This window comes from Phoca vitulina, unplaced genomic scaffold (assembly GCF_004348235.1).
Source record: "Phoca vitulina isolate PV1807 unplaced genomic scaffold, GSC_HSeal_1.0 scaffold26, whole genome shotgun sequence".
NCBI lineage: Eukaryota > Metazoa > Chordata > Mammalia > Carnivora > Phocidae > Phoca > Phoca vitulina.
Window position 1 is genome coordinate 18,291,552 of NW_022589729.1, and position 23,654 is coordinate 18,315,205.

Here is a 23,654-nt window from a genome sequence, read left to right on the forward strand (position 1 = left end):
TTTTAAAATATGGATTCTGGTGCTCCTCTGCCAGAGATTCTGCTTCCCTAGGGGTACAGTGATGCTCAGGAATCTGCATTTTATTTTTTTTATTTTTTGAACGTTTTATTTATTTAAGTAATCTCTACACCCAATGTGGGGCTTGAACTCACAACCCTAAGATCAAGAGTTGCACCCTCCTCTGACGGAGCCAGCCAGGTACCCCAGGAATCTGCATTTTAAATACACATCCCAGGTAATATCATGCACACCAAAATTTTAAGAACCAATGCTCTTAAAGCAATGTTTTTCAAACCGGGATACAACCTATTAGTAGGGTTAATAAATCAATTTACCAGGTTACCACCCAGAATTCCGCAAAAAATGAAAGCAAAAATAGTGGGACATAGCAACACAGAACAAAGTAGAAAATATCAGAGTACAACACAGAGAGCAAAGACCTACAGGGATTGTTTTACAAAAATGCTGTTCTCAGTTATTTAAAAATACACCGTGAAATGTCTATACATGTGTGTATTCCAGCTTGTACTACAAAATATTTTTATAAGATCTTTTTTAGGGGTGATTACATATCCCAGATCCTTTTTGAGAAACTAAGAATTCTCTTCCAAGTATTCTCCAAAGAAAGGAGCGAAGGAGGGAGGGAGGGAGGGAAGTGTTATGTACATACACACCGTAACATATGAATCATGGGTCCCTGAACTTTGAGAAGCTCAAGCCCTGACGACTTCTCTTGAGGATACTCCTGACAGCAGCTTAGTACTCTGGTCAGAGTGGGCACCTGACAATTACTGGACTGCGCCAACAACTTTCTCCTGAAGCTCTGTAAATGACTACTAGTATCTGCCTAATGCACGTGTAAGATAACTGGCCCACCATGTTGATTCTCTCTCAGATTCAGGGCGAACAGAAATGTTGAAGTTCAACAGTGTTCCTCAGAACATTGGGAGAAAGCTGTTAGCAAATGGGAAGAATGAGGAGAGCAGTACTGAGCACAACATCAGGGTTTCCCAAGGAACATGCTCCCTGTCTATAGCAGTGCAAGGGTAGGCTGTGGGACTGGCGCCTTTCTGCACCCCTACCGATAACGTCAGCAGAGGAACATAAACTTTATTCCCAAGTTAGTGACTTCTTTGACCAGTAAATGCACACATATTTATAAACACAGAGACCCCAGCTTCATCTTCTCTCTATGGCCAAAAGGACAGAAATTCCTCAGCCCTTGATAGGAGATTCAAAAAAGGCACAGACAATGAGAAAAAGAGCAACAACCCAGCTTGATCCTCAACGTGGTCTCCTCCCAATGGCTAAACCTACCTGCAAAAGAGAGAGGGAAATTGGGGGCAAAGGTTTTAGAAACCAGCCCCTGTCCAATAAGGCACATATAACGTGGAGAGGGGTCAGGAGAGATGGAGAAGTCGGGCAGGGAGGACTATTAAGAAGACAGAGAATCAAACCTCAAAACTATTCTAAAATTTTCTGATGCTTTTCAGTAACTTGTTTTCATGTGGTGGAAACTGGCACAACATCTAGGATGCTTTGGGTCCATCTGTTTTTGAACTTAAGCTGAAGGCAAGATTCAGAACAGCTGGATTCAGCAGCACTGACCATGTTATATGTGTCTGGAGGAAAGAGAGAAATAGAATAAGTGTGTGGGAGATGGAGGAAGAGTTACATGGGGCAAAGGAAGGGGAATATGGAACCCATCCCCAGGCAGAGAGGAGACAATGGCCAGGTCAACATTGGTGCAAAACAACTTTTAGAGAGGCCAGAGCATCTGAGCACAGAAAGCCGAGGAGAAGAAACAGTGGGGGCGTCAGAACAGGGAGCCAGCAAACAGGCCAGCAACAGGGCCAAAAATTCTGTAAGTCTGGCTATCAGTGAGCAGTATCCTGCAGCTTCACCTCCGAAGGACCAGATCCAGATCGTCCAAGGTACAACATCAAGCATATTACATGAGTTGCTGGTAATCAGCCTAGAACTGAGATGAGAGGGGGACTCTTGATTCCCTAAATGCAAGAGAGGTGTTCATGGAGAACAGCAGGGAGAACATGAGAGAAAGTGGCGAGGGTCATAACCCATCCAGTGGCTTTCCCACAGTCACGGTGGGCCCAGCAATGAGGGGGAAATGGCCTGAAGATGGTCCTCAGTGTCCACCCTGTGTCTGGCCTATGGCCCCAGCACTGACTTCTGATAATGCCCTAAGTACATCTATGGATAAGCAGGTCTCTCACTTCTCCCAAGGCTGCTCAAACTCTACTCAAGAGAAAAGATTTGTCGGTGAGAAATGTCCATCAAGACCTCATTCTGAAGGGGAAAAAATACAATACAAACAGAAATAAATAAACCAAATGGTATTTCAAACCAGTAATATAACCACACTGAAGGTCTGAAGGTTGGAAGAGAAGGAACTGACAGCCAACTTTTTGAACCCTGTGTTTTGGTCCTTAAGGCTGGAAACAAACAAACAGACAGGCAATACCCTCTAAACCTATATTAAAGTCTAGTTAGTAGTCGTCTTCTTCAGAGGCATGGGTTAGCCGTTCTGAAACTATCTTGTGTATATCCTAGGACTGAGCAATTAAATACATATATGACAGATAATGGGTGCCAGATTTCTCACTGTTCAGAGAACAGGGTTATAGATGTGGAAAAGGGAGAAAACAGAATAAAACATGTGGTGATGGACTGGAACTGAAGATATTGATGTGCCTTGTAGGCTTTACTAGAGATAAGCATATAGATAGACAGAGAAGTATGTGGGTATACGCATGCATGCACACACACCTGTTTACTGCCTCTGTCTGCTGACAGGGACTATAAACAGTGGTAGTCTAGTAACAAAGAGCACACCTAGTATCCGTGGTTTCTAAATACCATTCACCATTAACAGGATCCAGGGCTCTCGGAAGAAAGGGCTTCTAAAGTGAAGCAAGGAAAGTACAAGATGAGGCTAGAACAACTTTTTGTGCCAGAAAGTTGAATGGTGGGGACGTGTCAAAAGGACACAGGAACCAGCTTGAAGGGACTCCACTAGCCAAGCCTGGAATGAACATCAAAATAAATAAAGGTAGAAGGATTATAACCTATTAGGGGCAACTGGGTGGCTCAGTCGGATAAGTGTTTGCCTTCGGCTCAGGTCATGATCCTGGAGTCCCTGGATGGAGGCCGGTGTCGGGCTCCCTGCTCAGCGGGGAGTCTGCTTCTGCCTCCCCTCCCCAGCCCCTGCTCCTGCTCTCTCACTCACTCTCTCAAATAAATAAATAAACTCCTTAAAAAGGGGGGGGAGGGGCGCCTGGGTGGCTCAGTCGTTAAGCGCCTGCCTTTGGCTCAGGTCATGATCCCAGGGTCCTGGGATCGAGCCCCGCATCGGGTTCCCTGCTCGGCAGGAAGCCTGCTTCTCCCTCTCCCACTCCCCCTGCTTGTGTTCCCTCTCTCACTGTGTCTCCCTCTGTCAAATAAATAAATAAAAATCTTTAAAAAAAAAAGGGGGGGGGATTATAATCTGTTGAATAAAAGCAGAATCCATGAGTCCAAATTGATATACACAAATAACTAGACAAATACCTGGGGGAGATGGAGAAGTTCTTCCTTACAGCAGAATCCCGACAGATAAATGTAGAAAAAAATGATGGAGAATAGGAAAATTACCATTTGGTAACCATCATCATAATAACTGATTCAAGCGAGAATCATCACCACATGTTACAACTGATAGGTGGAAGTTTTGAAGAACAACATGATATTTACATGGTCTCAAAGCATCTCTCCAAAATCATGCATTAATTACAAAGCATAAACTAGAATAACTTTATGGTAGAGAAATCTGGCAGACACCACCCTAAGCAAATGATCAAAGTTAACATCACCAATAGTGGGAAATCATCAGCCAGTGACTCCTGATATAATGCGCTGAGAATATAACATCACTCCAATGGTATTCCCGTCCAAAGCACATGACCTAAATGTAATCATAAAGAAATACCGGACATTATCAGAGACACCAAATTAGGAGACATTCTACAAAATAACTGAGCTGAATGCTCCCCACATGGACTACAATGAAAGAACTGGAAACCATTCCACATCAAAGGAAACTAAAGAGTCAAGGCAACTGAATGAAATGCATAATCCCGGCCTTTCTTTGGCCAAAAAGAAAATTTGGGGAACAAATGATAAATCTAAATGTCTGTGGATTATATAATATTATTCTGTCAATATTTATACCCTGATTTTGATCACTGTACTGGTCATTATGTCATAGAACAACCTTATTTTAAGTGAATACACATTGGAGTATGTGGAGGTAGAGGGGCATCATGTCTGCAAATTATGCTCAAGTGTTTCGGAAAAAAAATATGTATGTGCGTGAGTTGTGTATGGAGAGAAAAAGAAGTAGAAAGCAAATGTAGTAATATGTTAACACTTTCGGACAAACTGGATAAATGACAGAAATTCTCCGACCATTCTTGCAACTTTTCTGTAAGTCTAAAATGATACCAAAAGCAATGTTTAAAAATCCCATTCTGGAGAAAAGTGAAAAGAAATCCTTTCTCCCATCTCTCCTTTGGCACTAAATATATGCTACTTTGTGCTATCTTTTTTTCATATAAACCTCCTGTCTTCCACATGACACAGTGAGCCTCCTGAGGGCAGAAGCTGGGTTCTATACCACTCTGTGACCCCGGCACCTGCCACAACCCGTCAGTCATTACTGATTATGAAGATGAAGCCAAGTGTTTATGACCAAATCACATATAATATGGGTGACTTAAAGGGTCACTCAACAATTCTGGCTCCTCAACCTTGAACTCTTCACCTTCTCAGAACACACATGTGCACAAACGTGCACACACACACACACGCACAACCTTAAAATATTTCACATTAAATGAGAACCTCCATGAGAACAGTGGCTTATTCTTCTGTGTGTATTTAATTCCTAGCATAGCCCTTGGTGTAGACTAAGTGCTGAATAAACGTATAAATTGCTGAAATATGCAGGTGAACCTCACGTAACAGGATTGGTGTTCACCAAAACTTTCTATGTTAATGAACAAAAGGGCCAGGAGTGCATTTGTTTTCCAGAAGAAAGAAAAGCACAAGGATGTTCTTAAGCCCCCAAAATAATAAGTGAGCTTATCAAAGATTTTCAAGCCAATATTTCTGACTAGAGTGGCTTGAAAACTGGCCCAGACCTGATAAATTGCTTTTTTCGTTTGATTAAAGGTGCGAACTTTTCTAAAGTCTTCTCTAATTTGGAAACAAGAAAGCCTACTAAAGATGTATTATAGGGGTACCTGGCTGGCTCAGCCAGTGGAGGGTGCAACTTTTGATCTCGGGGTCGTGAGTTCAAGCCCCCCACATAGAGCTTACTTAAGAGAGAAAGAAAAGAAAGAAAGAAAGGAAAGAAAGAAAAAGAAAGAAAGAAAGAAGAAAAGAAAGAAAGAAAGAAAGAAAGAAAGAAAGAAAAGAAAGAAAGAAAGAAAGAAAGAAAGAAAGAAAGAAAGAAAGAAAGAAAGAAAGAAAGAAAGAAAAAGAAAGAAAGAAAGAAACGATGCATTATGTATCTTTTTTCCATGTGGTTTCCCTAAACTAGGCTGTAAAGTAGGTGTTCTAAGCACTTACCATCTAGCCAGAAACTCAGCATGTGTGTTTCAGGGCTGGGAGTGGGGTGGGGAGAAAAGACGCCTAACTGAACTCTCTACAAGGAACATTATCTTCATTTACTTCCAGTGAATAACGTAACAGAGACCTGGCAAACCCAACACTGAAAATGTACACGAATAAGGTTAGCAGCCAAGACAAAGCCCCTAACAATACCATGTAATCCGTACGTTATAAGAACCCGAACGGCTTCAGGAGGTGCTAATGGAAAAGTCTCTGTGGCACGCCCACCTGAATGTCGGTGTGCGTGTGTACGTGGGACTCTGTGGCTGGGAAGGGCACACGTTTCCACCCACGACCAGATAAAACAGAAGCAAGGAGGTGGCGGACCAATCGAGCCCATGTATAAGAAGAGGGGCCGGGAGGAGGGCAGAAAGTCAATACACCTAGGAAGCTGGATCCTTCTTTACTAGGCCTGCCGGCCTGGCTTCCCTGGTTCTCTGTCAGAGTCCACTAAGGAGCGTGGGCTCTGTCTTGCAAAGGAACTGTCTCGGGCATCATTTCCACCTGTATGCCATAGAATCAAATCCATCCGACTTCCTCCTTTTGCTAAATCCTCGAGATGCTGCGTATAAATTCAAAGAATTTCAAGCACCAACAGAAACCCCCACCCCTACCCCCAGAACACAGTAGTTCTGAACATCTGTTGTTTACAAGGGTGCAGGCTGAGAGCTGCCAGACTTGTTCCACAACCTCTCCTTCAACACAGAGGCTGCTAGGGAGGGATGTCTGAACTTCATGCAAGGATGCCCTGTCTTGACCGCTTAAGTAGAAATCAGCAAACACAGCTCAGCATCCTACCGTTGAAGATAATCCTACTTTGTTCGATTCATTTTCTAATCCTGGTTCTTTAACCAGCTGTACCCAAAATATGTTAAGAAGCAGAGCTGTGCTCATTGATCTTCCCTGAGTCAAAAACCCGAGGGGGCAATGATCCAGTGATTGGTGGCGATGTAAAAGGACAGGAGGTAGCAGAAACGATGATCCTTTTTCAACTCTGAAAAATCCAAACCCTCCTTTTTTCTCATTCTCCCTAAATCCTTCATTAACACTGAGCTCTTCCCATATGACTCTGTGTCTCTTCCCAGCATGATACTTCAGCACAGCGAAGGAATTAGATATTAAAGTCTTTACTTCAATTAACTTGGGACCAAATCTAATTGAGAACATAACTGCTATCTTTTACCTTTCCCTGCCTAAGCCAAGCATGAGTCCCTCCCGAGTAATCCACCTTCCCTCCCTTCCCGGTGACTATTAGAGCCTGCCGTAGACGGGGTCCTATTTTTAGATTCATGTGCCCATGTGCATATGTGTTCTTATTATTCTCTGTCAGCCTGTCTGATGTTCCCCATTTCAATTATGAAAAGTCCTTACGGCAGAGTCTGTCTTTTCTTCTTATCTTGTAAACCCTCCCACTTAACGCAGTCAGCTCCCAATAAAGATGACATGCCTTTTGCCTTTAAAAGGGACCGGGATCAAAGTCAATTCATTTAATTGGCTGTGAATTCCTGAAAATTAAAGATCCTTCGAACCAGACACACATTGCTTCCTGTGTCTACCACGGAATTATTATGGGACTTACGAGAGCCAAGAAAACAAATACTGAAAGTTCCCTGCACCCCAGCACTGTTGTTAAGGGACATGATCAGCGGTGTCTGGCTCCAGCAAGCTGAAAGCCTGAGGTGTGCCCTGCTAGCATTCCAATGGCAGAGCCTGGGAGACACAGGAAGCCCTCGGGAGTCTCTAGCATCTTCCCAACTGCTCATTAAAGCATGTTTTGCTCCCAACTGCCCTCTATCATTCCCTACCCTGAAAGGATGATACAAAGCCATGTATGCAGAAGTGTAGGAGCTTCTGTTTGGCCTCATGAGATAACCCAGTAAACCACAATCTGTTATGCTCACGACTGAGGCTTGTACTGCGCTGGTCGGCTGGTACAGAGGGCAGCCACGGCACGAGCTGACCAGGACTGGCACGTTTTCATCCACCCGGCTTGCAATCGGGACCTCAGCACATACCTTTATGGAAACCCAACGATTTGCCAATTAGACATCAGAGGGGAGATAAATTTCCTCCTCTTGATGATTATGAGCCTGGATATAAAAGGAACATGCCAGGGTTAACTACCTGGTTCAACATAGCGCATGACACCTTGTGAATATGACAGCTTATAAGACAAAACGTGCAATTGCTTGAGTTTTTATAGGAACTGGACGTACAATTATGTAGAGTCACGTAACTGCATAGTTCCTGCCCAATGCAGCCATATCATAAAAATCAGGAGGGAGGATGAGTTCTGTCATTCCCAAGGACCCACACACAGGAGCCTCTGAGGAAAAGGGAGACAGACAGGATACTACCTAGGGCCAGGCTTAAGAATGCTTCACTCTGCACAGGGACTACACAGTGAATCTCATCCACCAAGGTTTTACCTGGGATAACTATGTTCAGTCCCATCTCCTGAGGACAAGAGCAGCCATTGCTATTTACATGTGCTAAGTGCTGTCCCAAGGGCTCTACCTTAATTCCCCTACTCAGCAGAACAACTCCATGAGGCAGGCACTGTTATTACCCTGAATTTACAGACAAGGAAACTGAGGCAACCAAGAACCTTCATCTAGAACCATCCAGCTGGTAAGTGGGAAATCCAGGATTGCAAACCCAGGAAATGTGGTTCCAGAACCAGGGATCTTGACCTCCATGTTACCCTCCTTCTGTGGTCATGATAATTACATGAGTTACCATTTTTTTGAGCATCTAGTAAGTTATAGGCACTAGGCTAGTGCTTCACATATATTATATCTAATCCTTAAACAACTCTTCAAGGTGAATATTACTCTCTACATTTCATAGATGAGTGAACTGAAGCTAAAAGGGGTTAAGTGACTTGCTCAAGGTCACAGGGCTATAAGTGGAAGAGACAGGATTCAGACCCAAATGTGTCTGGCTTAAGCTCTCAACTTTAAAAATAAACAAATAAAAAATAATAAAGCTCTTAGCTTTTACTACTAAGTCATAACGCCTCCCAAAGAGCTTTCAAATGAATTCTTTCTCTGTTCCAAAGACTATCCAGCACCCTGTCTTGCTGACCTCCACCCTGCCCCCCCAAATTGCCTTCTTGTGTCTCTTCTATCCTGCTTTGTCCATGTGTGAGGAGACTTCCCAAGTCTTCCGAAAAGGATCCAACCACCACCTAAGTTCTGTACGGACTAGGCCAGCAAGACATTCACCAGGGGACCTTGTGTTGGTTTCTAAATAAAGGCGGCCTGAGCCATGGCAAAGGGAAGCTCAATACCAGATGCTACATCTGGGCAAAATCTTCCCCGAGGGAACAAACAGCTCCCAAATATGTCCTGGTCCCAGGAAGTGAGGGGTTGTCCCTTCTGGCAGCTTCATGCTTCCTCCTCCCTCCCTCCTCAGAGTCAGCCAGTACTCAAGGAGGAACTTTCTGGTCCACCACCCTTTTCTGATTTGCAATCACAGCTATAACAATCTCCATGGCCAACTGACTCTGCTTTTCAACCCAATGCTATTCTGTGAGGCTGATGAACAACTCTGAAGTTAACTCCAGAGGAAAAATGCATCGACGGGAGGTGACGTAACTGCAGAAATACTGTGCACAAATACTGGGCCCAAGGCCAAGAACATGGACTCTACAAGAATTTCTCTCTAATTAATTGTGTACCTAACCTCCCACTGAAAGGCATATTGCAGGTTGAATGTCTACCAGATTCCTGAGATACCTGGGTCCTGCTCCCTCACCTCCCTTCCCATGGTTGCACAACTCATGATCAGCCAAATAAGCGGGTTTACTTTCCAAGTGTATCTCTTTAATGTCCTGCTAATTTCATGTTAGTGAGAATAGGATACTGTCTTGCTCCTATCCCCAACCTAGCTCAATGCCTTGTCCTCAAAATGTGTACTGAATGAATGCACAAATAAATATATCTTTTAAATCACTTTTCATTCTCTGCAATCTGAGTACCACCGACAATACAAAGGATGTTTCCCTGCTTTTCCTCCTAAACCCTTAATGTTGGAAATCAGACCATCACCTCTCTATGAACATGCCCAAGTATCTACCCACACAACCCAGACTTCAGCCCTGAACACAGCCCAGATCTTTAGCCCTGAACACAGCCATTCATTTTCTGTCAATGTCTGCAAGTTTCAGCTTCAATATCCTTCCACTATCTTAAACTTAACATCCGAAAACCAAATTTCTCACGTTGTAGCCCTTCAAAAACAACTCTTCCTAACTTTGGTATTTCTATTAAAGGCACCATTAATCTACCAGTCACCCAAGTCCAAAAGAAACTTCACAACCCTCTTTTTTTTGTGCCTCCAAGCTCACTTGAAACCTGAATCCCATCTGTCAGCAATTCCTGTAGCTTCTTCCTGCACCAGGTGTTCTCCATCTGTCTCTAGACTATACTCCAGGAGTGTAGGGGGGCAGTATCCGTCTTGCCTGGCATGTGTCTGTCACATGGGATACATACTTGTTAAATGGTCCGAAGGATCAATTTCTGTTCTTTTCATTCCTACCATCCCACCCTAATTTAGATCCTTATTATCTACTGTGGCAACGGGTTTCACTGTCTCAAGTTTCCAGTCCTTTAGCAATTCACCACCATTAAGGTTAAGGTTAAGCTTCTGTAAGAAGAGCTCATATCTCAGCTTGGACACTAGCTGTTCAAACATTCAGTGGTTTCCAGTGTCTATTGCATAGCGCCAAATCTTCATCGAAAGTCAAGACCCTCTACTATACGGTCCTATCTACTGTTGTCCAATTCCTCTGTACACAATTGTTAACCAGTCCACTTGCTGCACCCCGAAAAGCACTTTGTACTTTCCTCCCGCTGTGCCCCTCCCTGCCTACAACATCCTCTCCCTCCCTCTTTCCCTCTCCATCCATCAAAATCCTGTCCATTTTCTTCAATGTCTGGTTCAAATGCCATTTCCTTTCTGGAAGTTTCCTGACCATACCAACTGTGCCGCATCCCTTCTGTTAGCACATACTTGGTCCTTACCACATGTTGCCTTATACTGAAGATGTGTTACTGTATTCGGGGACAAGTTATCCCTGACCAGACTATAAACTCATCTGGGAAATGAACCACTACTTCTACTTCTTTGGATCTTCCCCCTCTAAGAGTCTAGAACAATACCTTAAAAATATTCAACAAATATTTGTTGTTGAGGAAAAGGAAAAGCTGGAAGAAAGAAAAGATGTTGGCTGTGGGTTTTAAAGTAGCATAAGGTCTCTGGAAAGAACACAGCAGGATAGCAGCAATGTAGGAGTATTCCTCTAAAGATCCGACAGGAAAAAAAAAATAAAAGAAAGAACTGAGCTATTAAAAGTAGGAGATCAAAACCAAGTGAGCTATGACTGAAAGGTAATTTACAGCAAGTCTATATAAGAAGAAAAAAAAACCACAGCCAACGCATTATCAATTAGAGTCCTGCTGGGCAATATTAACACAGATTCCACTTAAAAGAGACAATCAAAGGCTCAGCAACAAACAGGAATACATTTATACTCTTCAAGGAGCCAAAGAAAATGCAAGAACATCTTCCCTAGGAAGACTTCCTACCCTCACATAGTATTTTATCTCTGCTCTTAATCAAACCAGGCGGATAGAATTTCAGACATGAGCAGGGTTCACCCACAATTCAAAGGGATGGCGGAAGCCATGTTCCCTATCTTAAACAAAGCAGAATATGGTAGAATCAAATCAACGCTAGGTAGCTGTATCTGCAGCATGTCTCGCTCTTTCTGTGGGGGAAGGGGAAGAGAAGGAGTGTGATGGGACCACAGGGTCAGACTTTGCAAAGGAGTGAGAGCTGTGAGGGCTTTAATGAGGGTGTTTGCACAGAGCACAGTGCGGGAGAGGACAAAAGGTGAGCAGGAGCAAAGCAGAAGAGGAAGCAAAGCCCAAGAGTGACAGGCTAATGGCTTCCAGGGTAAGAAGTTGTCCAAAGGAAGAAGAAAAAAGCAGCTCAGCAATGTTTGTCCCTAAATGCAGTCACTTAAAACTGTAACCGAATACCCAACCGACCCGAGTGTGAGAGGCTGAAATCGAGCCAGGCTGAGAAACTGGCCTGGAAAAGGGCGGGGTGGGTCCATGTAGACGGACTTCGGCCCTGGCCACCCTACCCCAGGCCGACTTGAAGAGTTTCCACGGCCCTGGGCGCGTCTGTCCAGGGCTGCCTCGGCAGCTGCTCTCCTGGCAGCACAGGGAGACAAATCCATGGCATGGCTGGGCCAACAGCTGCTACAGCTCCGGGGGAGGTGACGAGTGCCCGCTGAGACGCTCTGGGCAGAGAATGAACTATTCTAGGGATCAGTCCGAGAGTCAGCAAAATCGAGGCTACACTCCACCGGCGGAATGAAAATACAGTACAACTGCCACTCCAGAGACCCAGGAAACCCACAGCCCTTCTTCGGTCCCAGCTTCTCTCACTCGGAGTGCTTCTTGCCCTCACGTTTCTATTTCGGAGGGCATGACTTCGGGTCAAGCCCATGTTAACCTTAGGCTCACTGCCATACCTTCTTAACAGGCCTCCGGCTTCCCCGTCTCTCTCCTCCGATTGATCTGTGGTGTTGCCATAGTTACCTTCCCAAAGCAGGGCCATAATTAGGTTCCTTGCTCAAAAACTATCAATGGCTCCCCACGCTTACAGAATAAACCCTGTCGCCTGGCACTCCCAGACCACTATGATCAGGCCCCTACCAACTTTTCCAGGCTTATTTCACGATTGCATTTATTATTCCTGTTCTTCAGCAAAACAGATGAGTTACCCACCAGCCTTGTTTTTTCAACTGTTCCTTCTACCTAATATGCTTCCTTCCTCCATCTTTCTATCTTCCTTCTATAACTTCTGCGTTGTCTCAATTGAATTCAGCTCATAGGACCAGCACCTAGCACTTGCACTTGTATTTTCCCATTTCCCAACCACTGAACTTCACCTTTGTGAAGCCCCGCCCAGTCTGCAACCTGAAGAGATGTCTATTCTCTATGCACTGTAGCACTTTGTATGGATGGGTGGACATGGTCTTTCATAGACGATATGGCAAGGCTGCAAATAGTCCCCCCACTATGTTTCCTCTTCTCCTATATGAACAGAAACTGTACCTTCTGGTCTCCCCACACAAGAACCCAGAGGACTCACTACCATGCTATCACATCAAACCTGAACTCCTCGGCCTGCCTGCCCAAGAGCCATTATTTGGGGTCTACCCCCCTTATCTAACCTTATTTTCCACTGCTTTTGAAACGATCTGTATTCTCATGATATTTTGCTCAGACCTCCACTGAAGGTTTCACGTTACATTGTTCCCACGTCTCTCTTCCCTGTTAGCCAGGATTCCAGAGTGTACCTTAGCCCCCAGAGGAATCAGCACAGAGCACAGCACCCAGTAGGTACTTAAAACGGGTTTGGTGGGTAAGCAGACTGTCACTGAGGATAAGATCAGACAGGAAGCTATTAAAGCAAACTAGCCATCAAGTGACAGCAAAAGGAGTGAAGTCCCCCTCTTACACGCTCTTAGAGCTCCTTGTACTTCTGTTCCACAACACTTAGCTCAACTCATCTAATTGTGTGATCTGTTTAACGTCCGTGTCCTCATCCTGTGTAAGTACCCTGCGCCAGAGGCAGCGCTTGATCCTGGCTATAGCCCAAGGCACCATGTCTGGCCTGAAGGAGTTCAAGGAATGTGCCCTGGACATTTGTTGAAGGAATGGAAAAGAAACGTCCTTTTAACGAAGCTGGACCCCTCCCTCATCCCTGTACCCCCTCAGCAGCCAACACTCCTGCTTCCCTCTTGCCGGCACGCACTGTCCTCTGCTACACAAACCTACCTTCAAAGCCTCGCCTACCTTTAAAGTCCCACTTGCTTCATGAAAACTCTCCTGACTGTTCCAGATCCTTTATCTATCTCTGATGATTTATCTCTGACCTCCCATCACATCTATATTCTACACAAAACCAATGATTTCTTAATGAGATCATTATTGCTTTGCTCTCTAGTTGCTTCTGGTATTAAAAATCTCTTCTCCCCAGCCAGATATGGCCCCCTGTAGAGACACACGATTAACTTCCCTTGTATCATCCAATGCCTGTACAATACAGAGTACACAGATGGCTCTTAATAAATACTCACTGGTTGTTTGGGGGAAGATGAAGCCAGGTACCAGCTTTATGAGAAGGGAAATCAATTCTTCCAAAACACCCTATTCCTTGTATGTGATCTTCATCAGAGCAATTCAGCTGACTTAGAGATGAGCACATCTGTACTTTAATTTATAGTAAATATGTCTTTAAGCTGAAAATATGATAGTACTAAAAATCAAATGCTATTTTAAACTTAGGAGCAGCTTACCAACAGAATAAATCCAACTTTGAGTCATTTTTCTAAGGCAAATGATTTCTCTCCCAAATCTTCATTTATCATATACTAAAATAACATTTTATTCTCTCAGGATTGCTTATTATAAAGAGAATAGGATTTGGGAAAGATAAGGAGCTCTGAGGACAAAACATCTGGAGGAAATTCTCATTCTGGCTCATACTGAGAGTGTCATCTATTCTCCTCAAACTTAGCCTCCATATTCACTGCTCAAAGCTGTTTGTAAAGGATAATTTGTGTCCCAAATTATTAGAGTGATAAACAAAAATAGAAAATGGGGGAAAACAAGATATACTTGGCATCAGTTCCTACATTCATTCATTCATTTACTCATCCAATAATGTTTAGTGAGCATCTATTATATGCCACATATTAGACTAGGCACTGTGGGAGGCTGTAAAATGAATCAGAAAAGCTTACACTGTCCACTAAGGGAAGAAAATGAAAGGCAGACAGTACTGAATGCCCTAATAAAAGAACAAATAAAATACTGTAAGAATTCAGAAAAGAGAGAACATTCTTTCCTCTGGGAGAATCAAGAAATTTTCTTGGAACATGATGCATCTGAGATGGGCCTCAAAACATAGGTATGTCTTTGACATGCAGAGATATGAAGAATGGGAACCTAAGTTCAAATAACAGGATGGGCAAAGGCCCATTGGAGTTAATCTTCTATTTGGCTAAGGTACAGTAGAGCGAAGTAAAAAACAACAAAACAGGAAATAAGGTTAGAAAATTAGTCACGGCCAAATGTAGAGGGGCTTGAAGAACAAGCCAAGGCATGTATACCTTTGTGAATAGAGCAGAACTTCTCAAACTTTAAAGTGCATACCAATCACCTGAGTCTCTTGTCAGGGTGGATCTGGGGATGAGACCGGAGATTCTGCATTTCCAACATCCTAAGTAGTGCCAATATTGGGAGACCACACCTTGAGCATCAAGAACATAGACAGTGGGAAGCCATTGCACAGAGAACCCACCTGATCTCCAATGTGTTCCAGGAAGGCTATATCTGGTAAGAGTGGATCGGGCAGACTGGAATGGGGAGAAGCCATTTCTGGACCCCAACACTGGTTGTTCGTTAGAATCATCTGGAAAGCTTTTACACCATACTGTTACCCAGGCCCCACTCCCAGAGATTCTGACTTAATTGCTCTGGAATGGGGCCCAGATTTCAGCATTTTAAAAAAGTTCTCCAGAGAATTCTAATGTGAAGCCAGAGTTGAGAACCTCTGCTGTGGATGATACAGTGAGTAATGTGACCATTCACACAAGGATGATGATCTAAACTAGGGCAATGGCAGTGAGGACAGACTGAAAGGGCCACTTGCATAAAATGCTACACAAGGAACAGACCGTGTGAGCAGTGAGTCAGATGTATGGTGACAGCATCATTCATTTCTTCCAGTTAAAGACAGTTTGGTCAATTGGTTAAGAACACAGACTCTGGAGGGCGCCTGGGTGGCTCAGTCGTTAAGCGTCTGCCTTCGGCTCAGGTTATGGTCCCAGGGTCCTGGGATCAAGCCCCACATCGGGCTCCCTGCTCCACGGGAAGCCTGCTTCTCCCTCTCCCATTCCCCCTGCTTGTGTTCCCTCTCTCGCTATGTCTCTGTCAAGTAAATAAAATCTTTAAAAAAAAAAAAAAGAACACAGACTCTGGAGCCACACTGCCTGGGTTTGATTCCCAGCTCTGCTATTGATTTACTAGAGGTGTGTGTGTGTGTGTGTGTGTGTGAGAGAGAGATCTTAGGCAATTTCCTTAACTTTTTTTTTTTTTTTTAAGATTTTATTTATTTATTTGACAGAGAGACACACAGTGAGAGAGGGAACACAAGCAAGGGGAATGGGAGAGGGAGAAGCAGGCTCCTGGCTGAGCAGGGAGCCTGATGTGGGGCTCGATCCCAGGACCCTGTGATCATGACCTGAGCTGAAGGCAGACGCTTAACGACTGAGCCACCCAGGCGCCCCCAATTTCCTTAACTTCTTTAGGATGCAGTTTCCTCATCTGTAAATTGAGGATACAACAATGACCAACATACAAACTTGTGGAGATTAAATGAGTTCTCATATATGTAAAACCCTTAGAACCATGTTTAGCACACAGGAAGTGCTCTGAAAGTGTTTGCTGTTATTATTAGCACGGTCCACCATCTCTTGGGACCCCTCCAGGATCCTGACCTGCATATAGGACCCATCTGGAAAAGGAGAAGTCCTTGAGGGCTCTCAACCCTCAGCCAATTTGAAGTCCCGGGGCACTTTTCATGAATGCGCACAGATCTAGGTAGCACACCCCGCCTCACCACCCTCCCCAGCCCCATTCCCAAGGTCCCTGCAAGAAACAGCCACAGAGTCCCTACTTGAACTGCTGGTCCTTGGTGCTGCGCGTCTTGGCCAGGAAGCGCTCGGCCAGCTTCTCCAGGTTGCGGGAGTAGTCCATCTCGATCTCCGCCTTCTTCCGGAAGAAGTCCTGCAGGTCCTGCAGCAGCTGCACCCGGAGCTCACACTGCTGGTCCAGGCATTTCATCTGCTCTGTGAGCTGGGCACGGATTTCTGCAAAAGAAACAAAGTCAGACCGTCAGATGGAGGTCCCTAAAAACAAAACGGAATAAAACAAAAACATACGTACCCACATTTACCCCTTCCACTTAGTCAGGAACTTAAAGCCTTTAATTTAAAAAAAAAAAAAAAGGCTCAAGCTTAAAATGGCCATATGATATGAGGCATCTCCAAAAATTCCACCAACTCTTTTGGGCCTACTAAGAAACTGGAACCAAGAATCTGCTGGATCATTTCCAAACCCGGGGGAAAGAGCACCTATGTTATTATGCCTTTCCTTATGTGTGCTCCAAATTCATTCCCAAATCACAGAGTCATAACGATGCTCTCTGTCTATGCTATGTAATGCATGGGGGTTGGGGGTGGTAGGGAGATCTAGACGTTTCATCTGAGCTGTGGATAAGTCAGGGGCAAATCCAGGATCAGAGCTATGATGTTGAAAGTTTTGCCGACCACTCTTATGAAGCAATGACGATGGGCAAATGGTGCATTTAGCTTTGCCTTGAAGTAGCTAGGCGTCCATAATCTACCCTTATCTTCATTTTTGCCTCTGTTTTCACCCATATCAGAATGTAGCACAAGTATCTGGTCCTTTATGGGTGATCTCGAGGGATCTGTAAGTACAGTTCTCACCCTCTTCGTCCCCATGCCTCCCCCTTGCCAACCATCAATGCCAATCAGGCCTACAGTAACCTCACCTGAACTGAAACTGAGCCCCGGAGGATTGTTTCAAGCAGACAGAAGGCTGAGCAGAAAAGCCGCCTACCTCATCACTCATCAAAGCTCCCTTGTTCTGTGTTTTTTGGGAGTCTGATTACAAGGGTGTTGGGGGAAGATGTGCTGAGGGCAATGTCAGGCATCTAGCTCTTGCCAGAGATTTCTGGGCCTCTTAAAGGCAACAGCCCTTGTCAAGACTATTCCTAGAGGCATCTATCCCCTTCCACCTATTGGTAGATAGAAGTAGAAGTCGGCAGTAGTAGCCACTGGGTGGGCGGACTGTGGGTGGAGAGCGCATTCAGTGATATTACTTACAACTTGCCCATTAAGGAAGAATCAGGGCATCTTAGGGCAAAAAGGCTCTCCAGTCAGTTCCAGATTTGCAAGAGGATGTGGGTGGGTAATGGGGCTGTCCGCCCCCTCGGAGTCACCTATAACTCACGTAAGACTTTGCCTCAATAATCTCACTAACCAGGAGAGCAGAAGGGAACACGGCAGAATGCATTATGCCCACCCTCCAGCAAAAAAAGAGGGGTCTGGGCAAATTCCCATGATCAGAGGTAGGCCACTCCAGGGTTGCCCTGGCCAAGGAATTAGCACTTCCTAGGTAGCCTCTGAAATATGTGAACTAATCTAAGAAGCCCCCAAGCACATACATACCCACATTTACCTCATTTACCCCTTCCACTTAGTCAGGAACTTAAAGCCAACACAGACCCGCACCCTGACTTTCCCAGGTGCCTCCAGTGGGTAATACAAAGTGCACCCCACTCTCAGGCATCCCCTGAGGGACCCTGAGGGAAAGGGTTACTGAACACCCTTCATGGGGCTTTATATGCATCATCTCATCTCATCTCCACAGCTAGTCCATCAGCTATCCCCAATTATCCTGATGGCACAGGTAAGAAAAATGAAATAAGACCTGTTAAGTCATTTACCAAAGGGTCATACAACTAGGTGCAAGTGAGGCTGAAGCTAGATGAAGGTTAGTCTAACTTGCCAAAGAGGTTGACTGTTGGCCAGGGAAACAAGAGAAACAGAACATAAGTCTGGAGTCTCTGAAAGTATTTCTGGGTAAATTACAGTTTCTATGGCTCCCACCCATGGAACATCCCCTTCTCCACCTTCTAGCTGAGAAGTGATTCTGAATCAAGTTTGGACTAGCCCACTGACTCGATAACTAGCCCATGTTTCAACTAGCTCACAACTGGGCTGGGTCCCTTCCCTGCTTCCTCAATCTACTCTACTCTACAGGGCAGCTTTGGAGGAAGTGTTTTTTCTTGTCCCAGGAGCACACCCTGAGGTCTGCCAGTATGCCCAGAGGGCAGAGAAAGTGAAAAAGCAATGATACCCCTACCTGATCCAGGAAAAGAAGAGTCTCTGCTAATAGATACCACCTGCTACTGTGGTTGATTTGTCATCCCCTCCACTGAGCATCTCCCCTCCCTGGCAACCTGCCTAGAAGGAGAAGCCTCCCTGGCTTCTATCCTCAGGGCATCCACGCAGACATGTAAGGGAGACTCCAACCACCCCCATCTCTAGGCTTGCAGCTCCAAGACAGAATGGCTGTTCTGTCCGGCACAAAATGTGCTGCTTCAGACTTTTGCTGTTGCTGCTGCAAAGACAAACAATGGTCCCCAAGAAGGCAGCTGTGCCAGCCCCAGTCCTCTGTCCATGCACAGAAGGGGCAGGAAACAATAGGCCACTGAACTCCAGCTCTCGTGGGCCATGTGCCCAGGCTGGAGGCCCTTCTGCACCCTGGCCTACCAATAAACTACAGGGGCAGAAAGAAGAAAGGGGCAATTTATAAAAACATGAAGGAATTCCTCACAATTCCATCGTATGCACATGCACGCGGGTGTACACCCAGACACACTCACCCCACCCACGCTGTGCTTCACCATATCAATTCAAGAAGGCTTTAGAGATCCAGTTTGCAGTTGGATGAGTATCCCTGGGAACTGGAGAGGATGGGGTCCTTGGAGGTTCGGTCCCTAGAGCTACACAGGAAGAAGTCAAGCTCTCATTTTCTAGAAGCGGCTGTACCTCAGGGGTGCAAATGAATGCCATGGCCATCCACAAAGCCAAAGTACAAAGGTCACCATGACCTTTGAGTGATACATGCCAAAATGACCTCCCCTGGGCACCTACCACAGCCCATTAATTCACCAAATCTTTACTGAGCTCCTACTGTATGGCAGAGCCTGAACTAGGTGATGGTGGGGATGAACAAAACAGGTCCATGCCCTGCCCTAATGAAGCCTGGCTTGACAAAAACAGAGACAGGAAAAGAAAGCAAAGGCAGTCTTATTGCTCTTGCTTTGAATACTCTTTATTATAACATAGCCACGAGAGTAAGTTCCAACCCAAAGACCAACGACTAAAAAAATCATCTGTGGCGGACAAAAGAAACCAAATAACAAGCCTAAGAAAAATTCAACATCCCCTGGCTCTTTTTTCTATTACTTTTTTTTTTTTTTAAATGACATTTCTGTAGCTTCCTTTGCAAAAAGAACCAAAGTTTTAGAACTAGTTTTCTGAAAATCAGAATTGACCTTTGGTTGATACTTCATTCAAAGACTCAAGTCAAAATTTAATCCCACTGCTGTGGAATTAGATAGTGGTGATAGTTGCACAACCTGTGCACATACTGAAAAACAACCCCACTGAATTCGTGTACTTTTAAAAGGGTGAATTTTGCGGTATGTGAATTACATCTCATTTAAAAAATTTAACACCACCAAAAATCATGTTCTTTTGAGCACCATCCGGCCAGCTAAGGGGAAAATGGCCCAACAAACTGGCACCAAAAAGAGGAAGGAATTATTGGTTTCCATTTCTCCATTTGCATGGGCTGAATCTCAGTTCTGCATTGAATATTCTTAAAGCATGTACCAGAAGCTGGCCCTCTGGATGGCAAGCTTGGCCATGACATTGAACTCCACTGGCAGATCATCGTTCCATCATTTCCGAAGGGTGTCAGATCAAAACCAGCAAGGAACACTTGTGTGCATGAGTTCAAATATAGGATCGGCAGACATATCCATCAAAGCTTCCCTCGGGAAGTGCTGACGCCTTGTCCAGGCTTGGCTACAGCTGAGATCCTAACTACACCTGTCCTGGGAATTATTAGAAGGAGGCTCATTTCCATTTTGGAAAGACGGCGAAGGATCACAAGAAGGATGAAATTAGAAGAAAAACTAGCCCTGATAGGATACTGATTATTTAACAAAAACAGGGCCCTGCCACACTTACAATCATGTAGACTCTAAATTATATAACATCTCCCAAGACAGGCAACACAGTCTTCTGAAAACTGTCCTCACTTCAGAGGACACCCAGGGAATGCACAAGTCAGCAGAGTATAGGAGGATTTTGTTCATTCTGTTGCTTTCAATCCAGAGATATTAGTCCCTTTCTTCCCTTCTTTCAAAATTCCTTCTTCAGGAATTTTCTGATTAAGGCTCCCTCCTATAAGTCCCACATTTCTGAGGAGAAAATGAGAGTGGGAGGGCAGGCCTCAGAAAAATGTAATCCTACAGGAGAGTAACACAGGCACGCCCTTCCCTTCTCTTTGATGATCTAGCACCTAAGGGATAGGAGCTGCGACTCCCACAGGTTCTGTTCAGAACACAGGGCATGAGATCAGCCCATGTTCCCCACTGGAACTGGGACTGACTGCCAGTCTTTTTCCACAAAATCTGCCTCACCTGCTTTTAGCCCTTTCACAAACACATGATGTCACCTCAGCCACCTCAGGAATATTAATTCCTAGTACCTTGCCAGCAAGTGTTATATAAGAAGACAACTGAAGCTTTCATCAGGCTCGGTACTCCGTATCTCTTACCAAGACCTCTTATCTCAAGGGTAATCAGCCCCTATCAAAACTGTTCCCCAGGAAACAAAATGCTGGGATGCCCTGCCAAGTCCTGCTCTTCACCCTACTGGTTTGCTTTTCTACAAATTCAGTAATGGGTGGGCCCTTAAAAATCCTTGTTGGAAGGATGACAGAACCAAAGCCCAGAGAAGGGAAAGGAATTGCCAGAGATCACATAGCTATTTGGCTGCGGATGTAGGACTGAAACCCAGGTCACTGGGTTCCCAAGCCAATGTCCTTTCTTACTTATTCTTATCAGAAAAATTTATTTGTGCACCTGGCAGGTGCTCTGAGAATAGAAAGACAGCAGTCCTCCCTCAAAATTAGCTCAGTAGTAGGGAAGAAACCAGTGAAAAAACCTATACCAAACAAGGTGAAATAATAGCAGAAATAAACGAGGTATGCACATAGTGATACGAGAGGAGAGGAAAAGGAGACACATATCAGCTTCAATCCATCTGCTATACCCCTTCTTTCAATGACTGATACTATCACTTACATCTGAGTAGTCACTGTTCCAAGAAAAGGTCATTGTCAAGCTACTTTTGGTAAAGTAGAAAACAGCAAATATTCTTCCTTGAAGAGTGACCGATGGCCTTTTTCATCGTTACTTTACCCCATTAAATACAACATAGAACTAGACATGAGTCAATCCAAACAACAAACCAACAATAGCTACTAAGCTTCCAGAATATGTAGATGTGATAGATACTTATCGTTTCTCCTTCTCTGCATCTATATCCTCCCTGACTCTTAGTCCATGTGCTTTTGGTAAAGCTGATTCCACCTCTGCCCTCTCCAAAGATGGTGGATTTACCTGCAGGCCAAGACCTGAAGACAATGCGAATCTGAGACTGCTGCCGCCATCTTGCCACCATGACTGGAAAGCCTGTTTGAGAATGGAGCTGACCCGGAGAAAACAGAGCTGAGAGATGGGAAAAGGAAACTCGAGCCTTTGAATCGAGTCATGGCCAGATGCCATGGCCAGCCCCCTCCCTGGCCCTTTTGGCCTCATAAGCCAACTCATTCACTTTTTTGCTTAAAATAGTTTGCATTGGATTTTTGGTTCCTTAGAAACAAAGGAGTCCTCGTGAATAAAGTGAAGGATTCTGAAGTGCTCAGAAGCATGAAGATCCCTACACTCAAGGAACTTACAATCTAATTGTGAATATAGGATCAAAATATACATTTCTCGAAAATTATGTATTAATAGACTACATAAATTATGCTAGATATTTATTTAATAGATATTTGTGCTAGATATCTGTATTACATAAATGTTTATGTTATTGTACATTATACGGTGTGTACTGCATACTGTACACTTGAATTTTTTTTTTTTTTTTTTAAAGATTTTATTTATTTATTTGAGAGAGAGAGAATGAGAGAGAGCGAGTACATGAGAAGGGGGAGGGTCAGAGGGAGAAGCAGACTCCCTGCCGAGCAGGGAGGCCGATGCGGAACTCGATCCAGGGACTCCAGGATCATGACCTGAGCCGAAGGCAGTCGCCCAACCAACTGAGCCACCCAGGCGCCCGAATTTTTTTTTTTTTTAAAGATTTTATTTATTTGACAGAGAGATACACCGCAAGAGAGGGAACGCAAGCAGGGGGAGTGGCAGAGGGAGAAGCAGGCTTCCCGTGGAGCAAGGAGCCCGATGTGGGGCTCGATCCCAGGATCCTGGGATCATGACCTGAGCTGAAGGCAGACGCTTACCGACTGAGCCACCCAGGCGCCCCTGTACACTTGAATTTAAGAATAAATACTACTAGCAAAAGTTTTGAGGACTCTGAAAGTGTAGCGAGGACTAACATGACTAAAGCAAGGCTTCTTGATGAAAACTAAACTCCACGAGAGGAAGAATTTGTCTCTTCAGTTCACCAACATACTCCTGGGACCCAGAACAATATCTGGCAGGCCTTCAAATTCGTGGAGGGAAGAAAGGAGGGGAGAGAAAGAGGGAGAGAAGAAGGGAGGATATAGAAGACTGAACTAGTATTCCTAGGATGGGTAGAATTTCAGTAAATGGAAGGGTGAGGAGACCATATTCCAGAGGAAGATAAGATGTAAGCCAAGAAATGGGGATGTTCGAACATGGCCTCTCTGTGAGGTAGTGAGGAGGATGGATGAGCTAGAACAAAGGGTACCCTGAGGCCTGGTCAGAGATAAGGGTGCATAGGGAGGAGCAGCTCCAAAAGCTAACAGAGGAGTTTGGATTTCATGCAGCCAGAAATGGAGCTGGTAAAAGTGTGTGTCATGATGAAAACAGAGTTGAAGGAAGATCAGAGGAGGTCTGCTGGATAGATTCCTAGGCCTTCTAAATTAAGAGATGGAGTGAGCATTAATGAGCAATCCAGGCTGAACGGTACAGAAGTCACCATGAGCAGGAGAATTCCATGAGTGGAAAATCCCTGCCCATACCAATTC

At 44.6% G+C, this 23,654-nt stretch overlaps 1 protein-coding gene across 6 annotated transcripts in view; it reads right to left on the reverse strand.

The window, feature by feature from the left end:
- The window catches only part of SRGAP2 (SLIT-ROBO Rho GTPase activating protein 2), a 223,995-nt gene that overhangs the window by 121,041 nt on the left and 79,300 nt on the right, over positions 1-23,654 (reverse strand). For all 6 annotated transcript variants that reach the window (XM_032422280.1, XM_032422279.1, XM_032422281.1 and 3 more), the window contains exon 3: positions 16,435-16,627. In XM_032422280.1, coding sequence (XP_032278171.1) covers positions 16,435-16,627 — 193 coding nt within the window. The remainder of the gene's footprint in view (positions 1-16,434; positions 16,628-23,654) is intronic.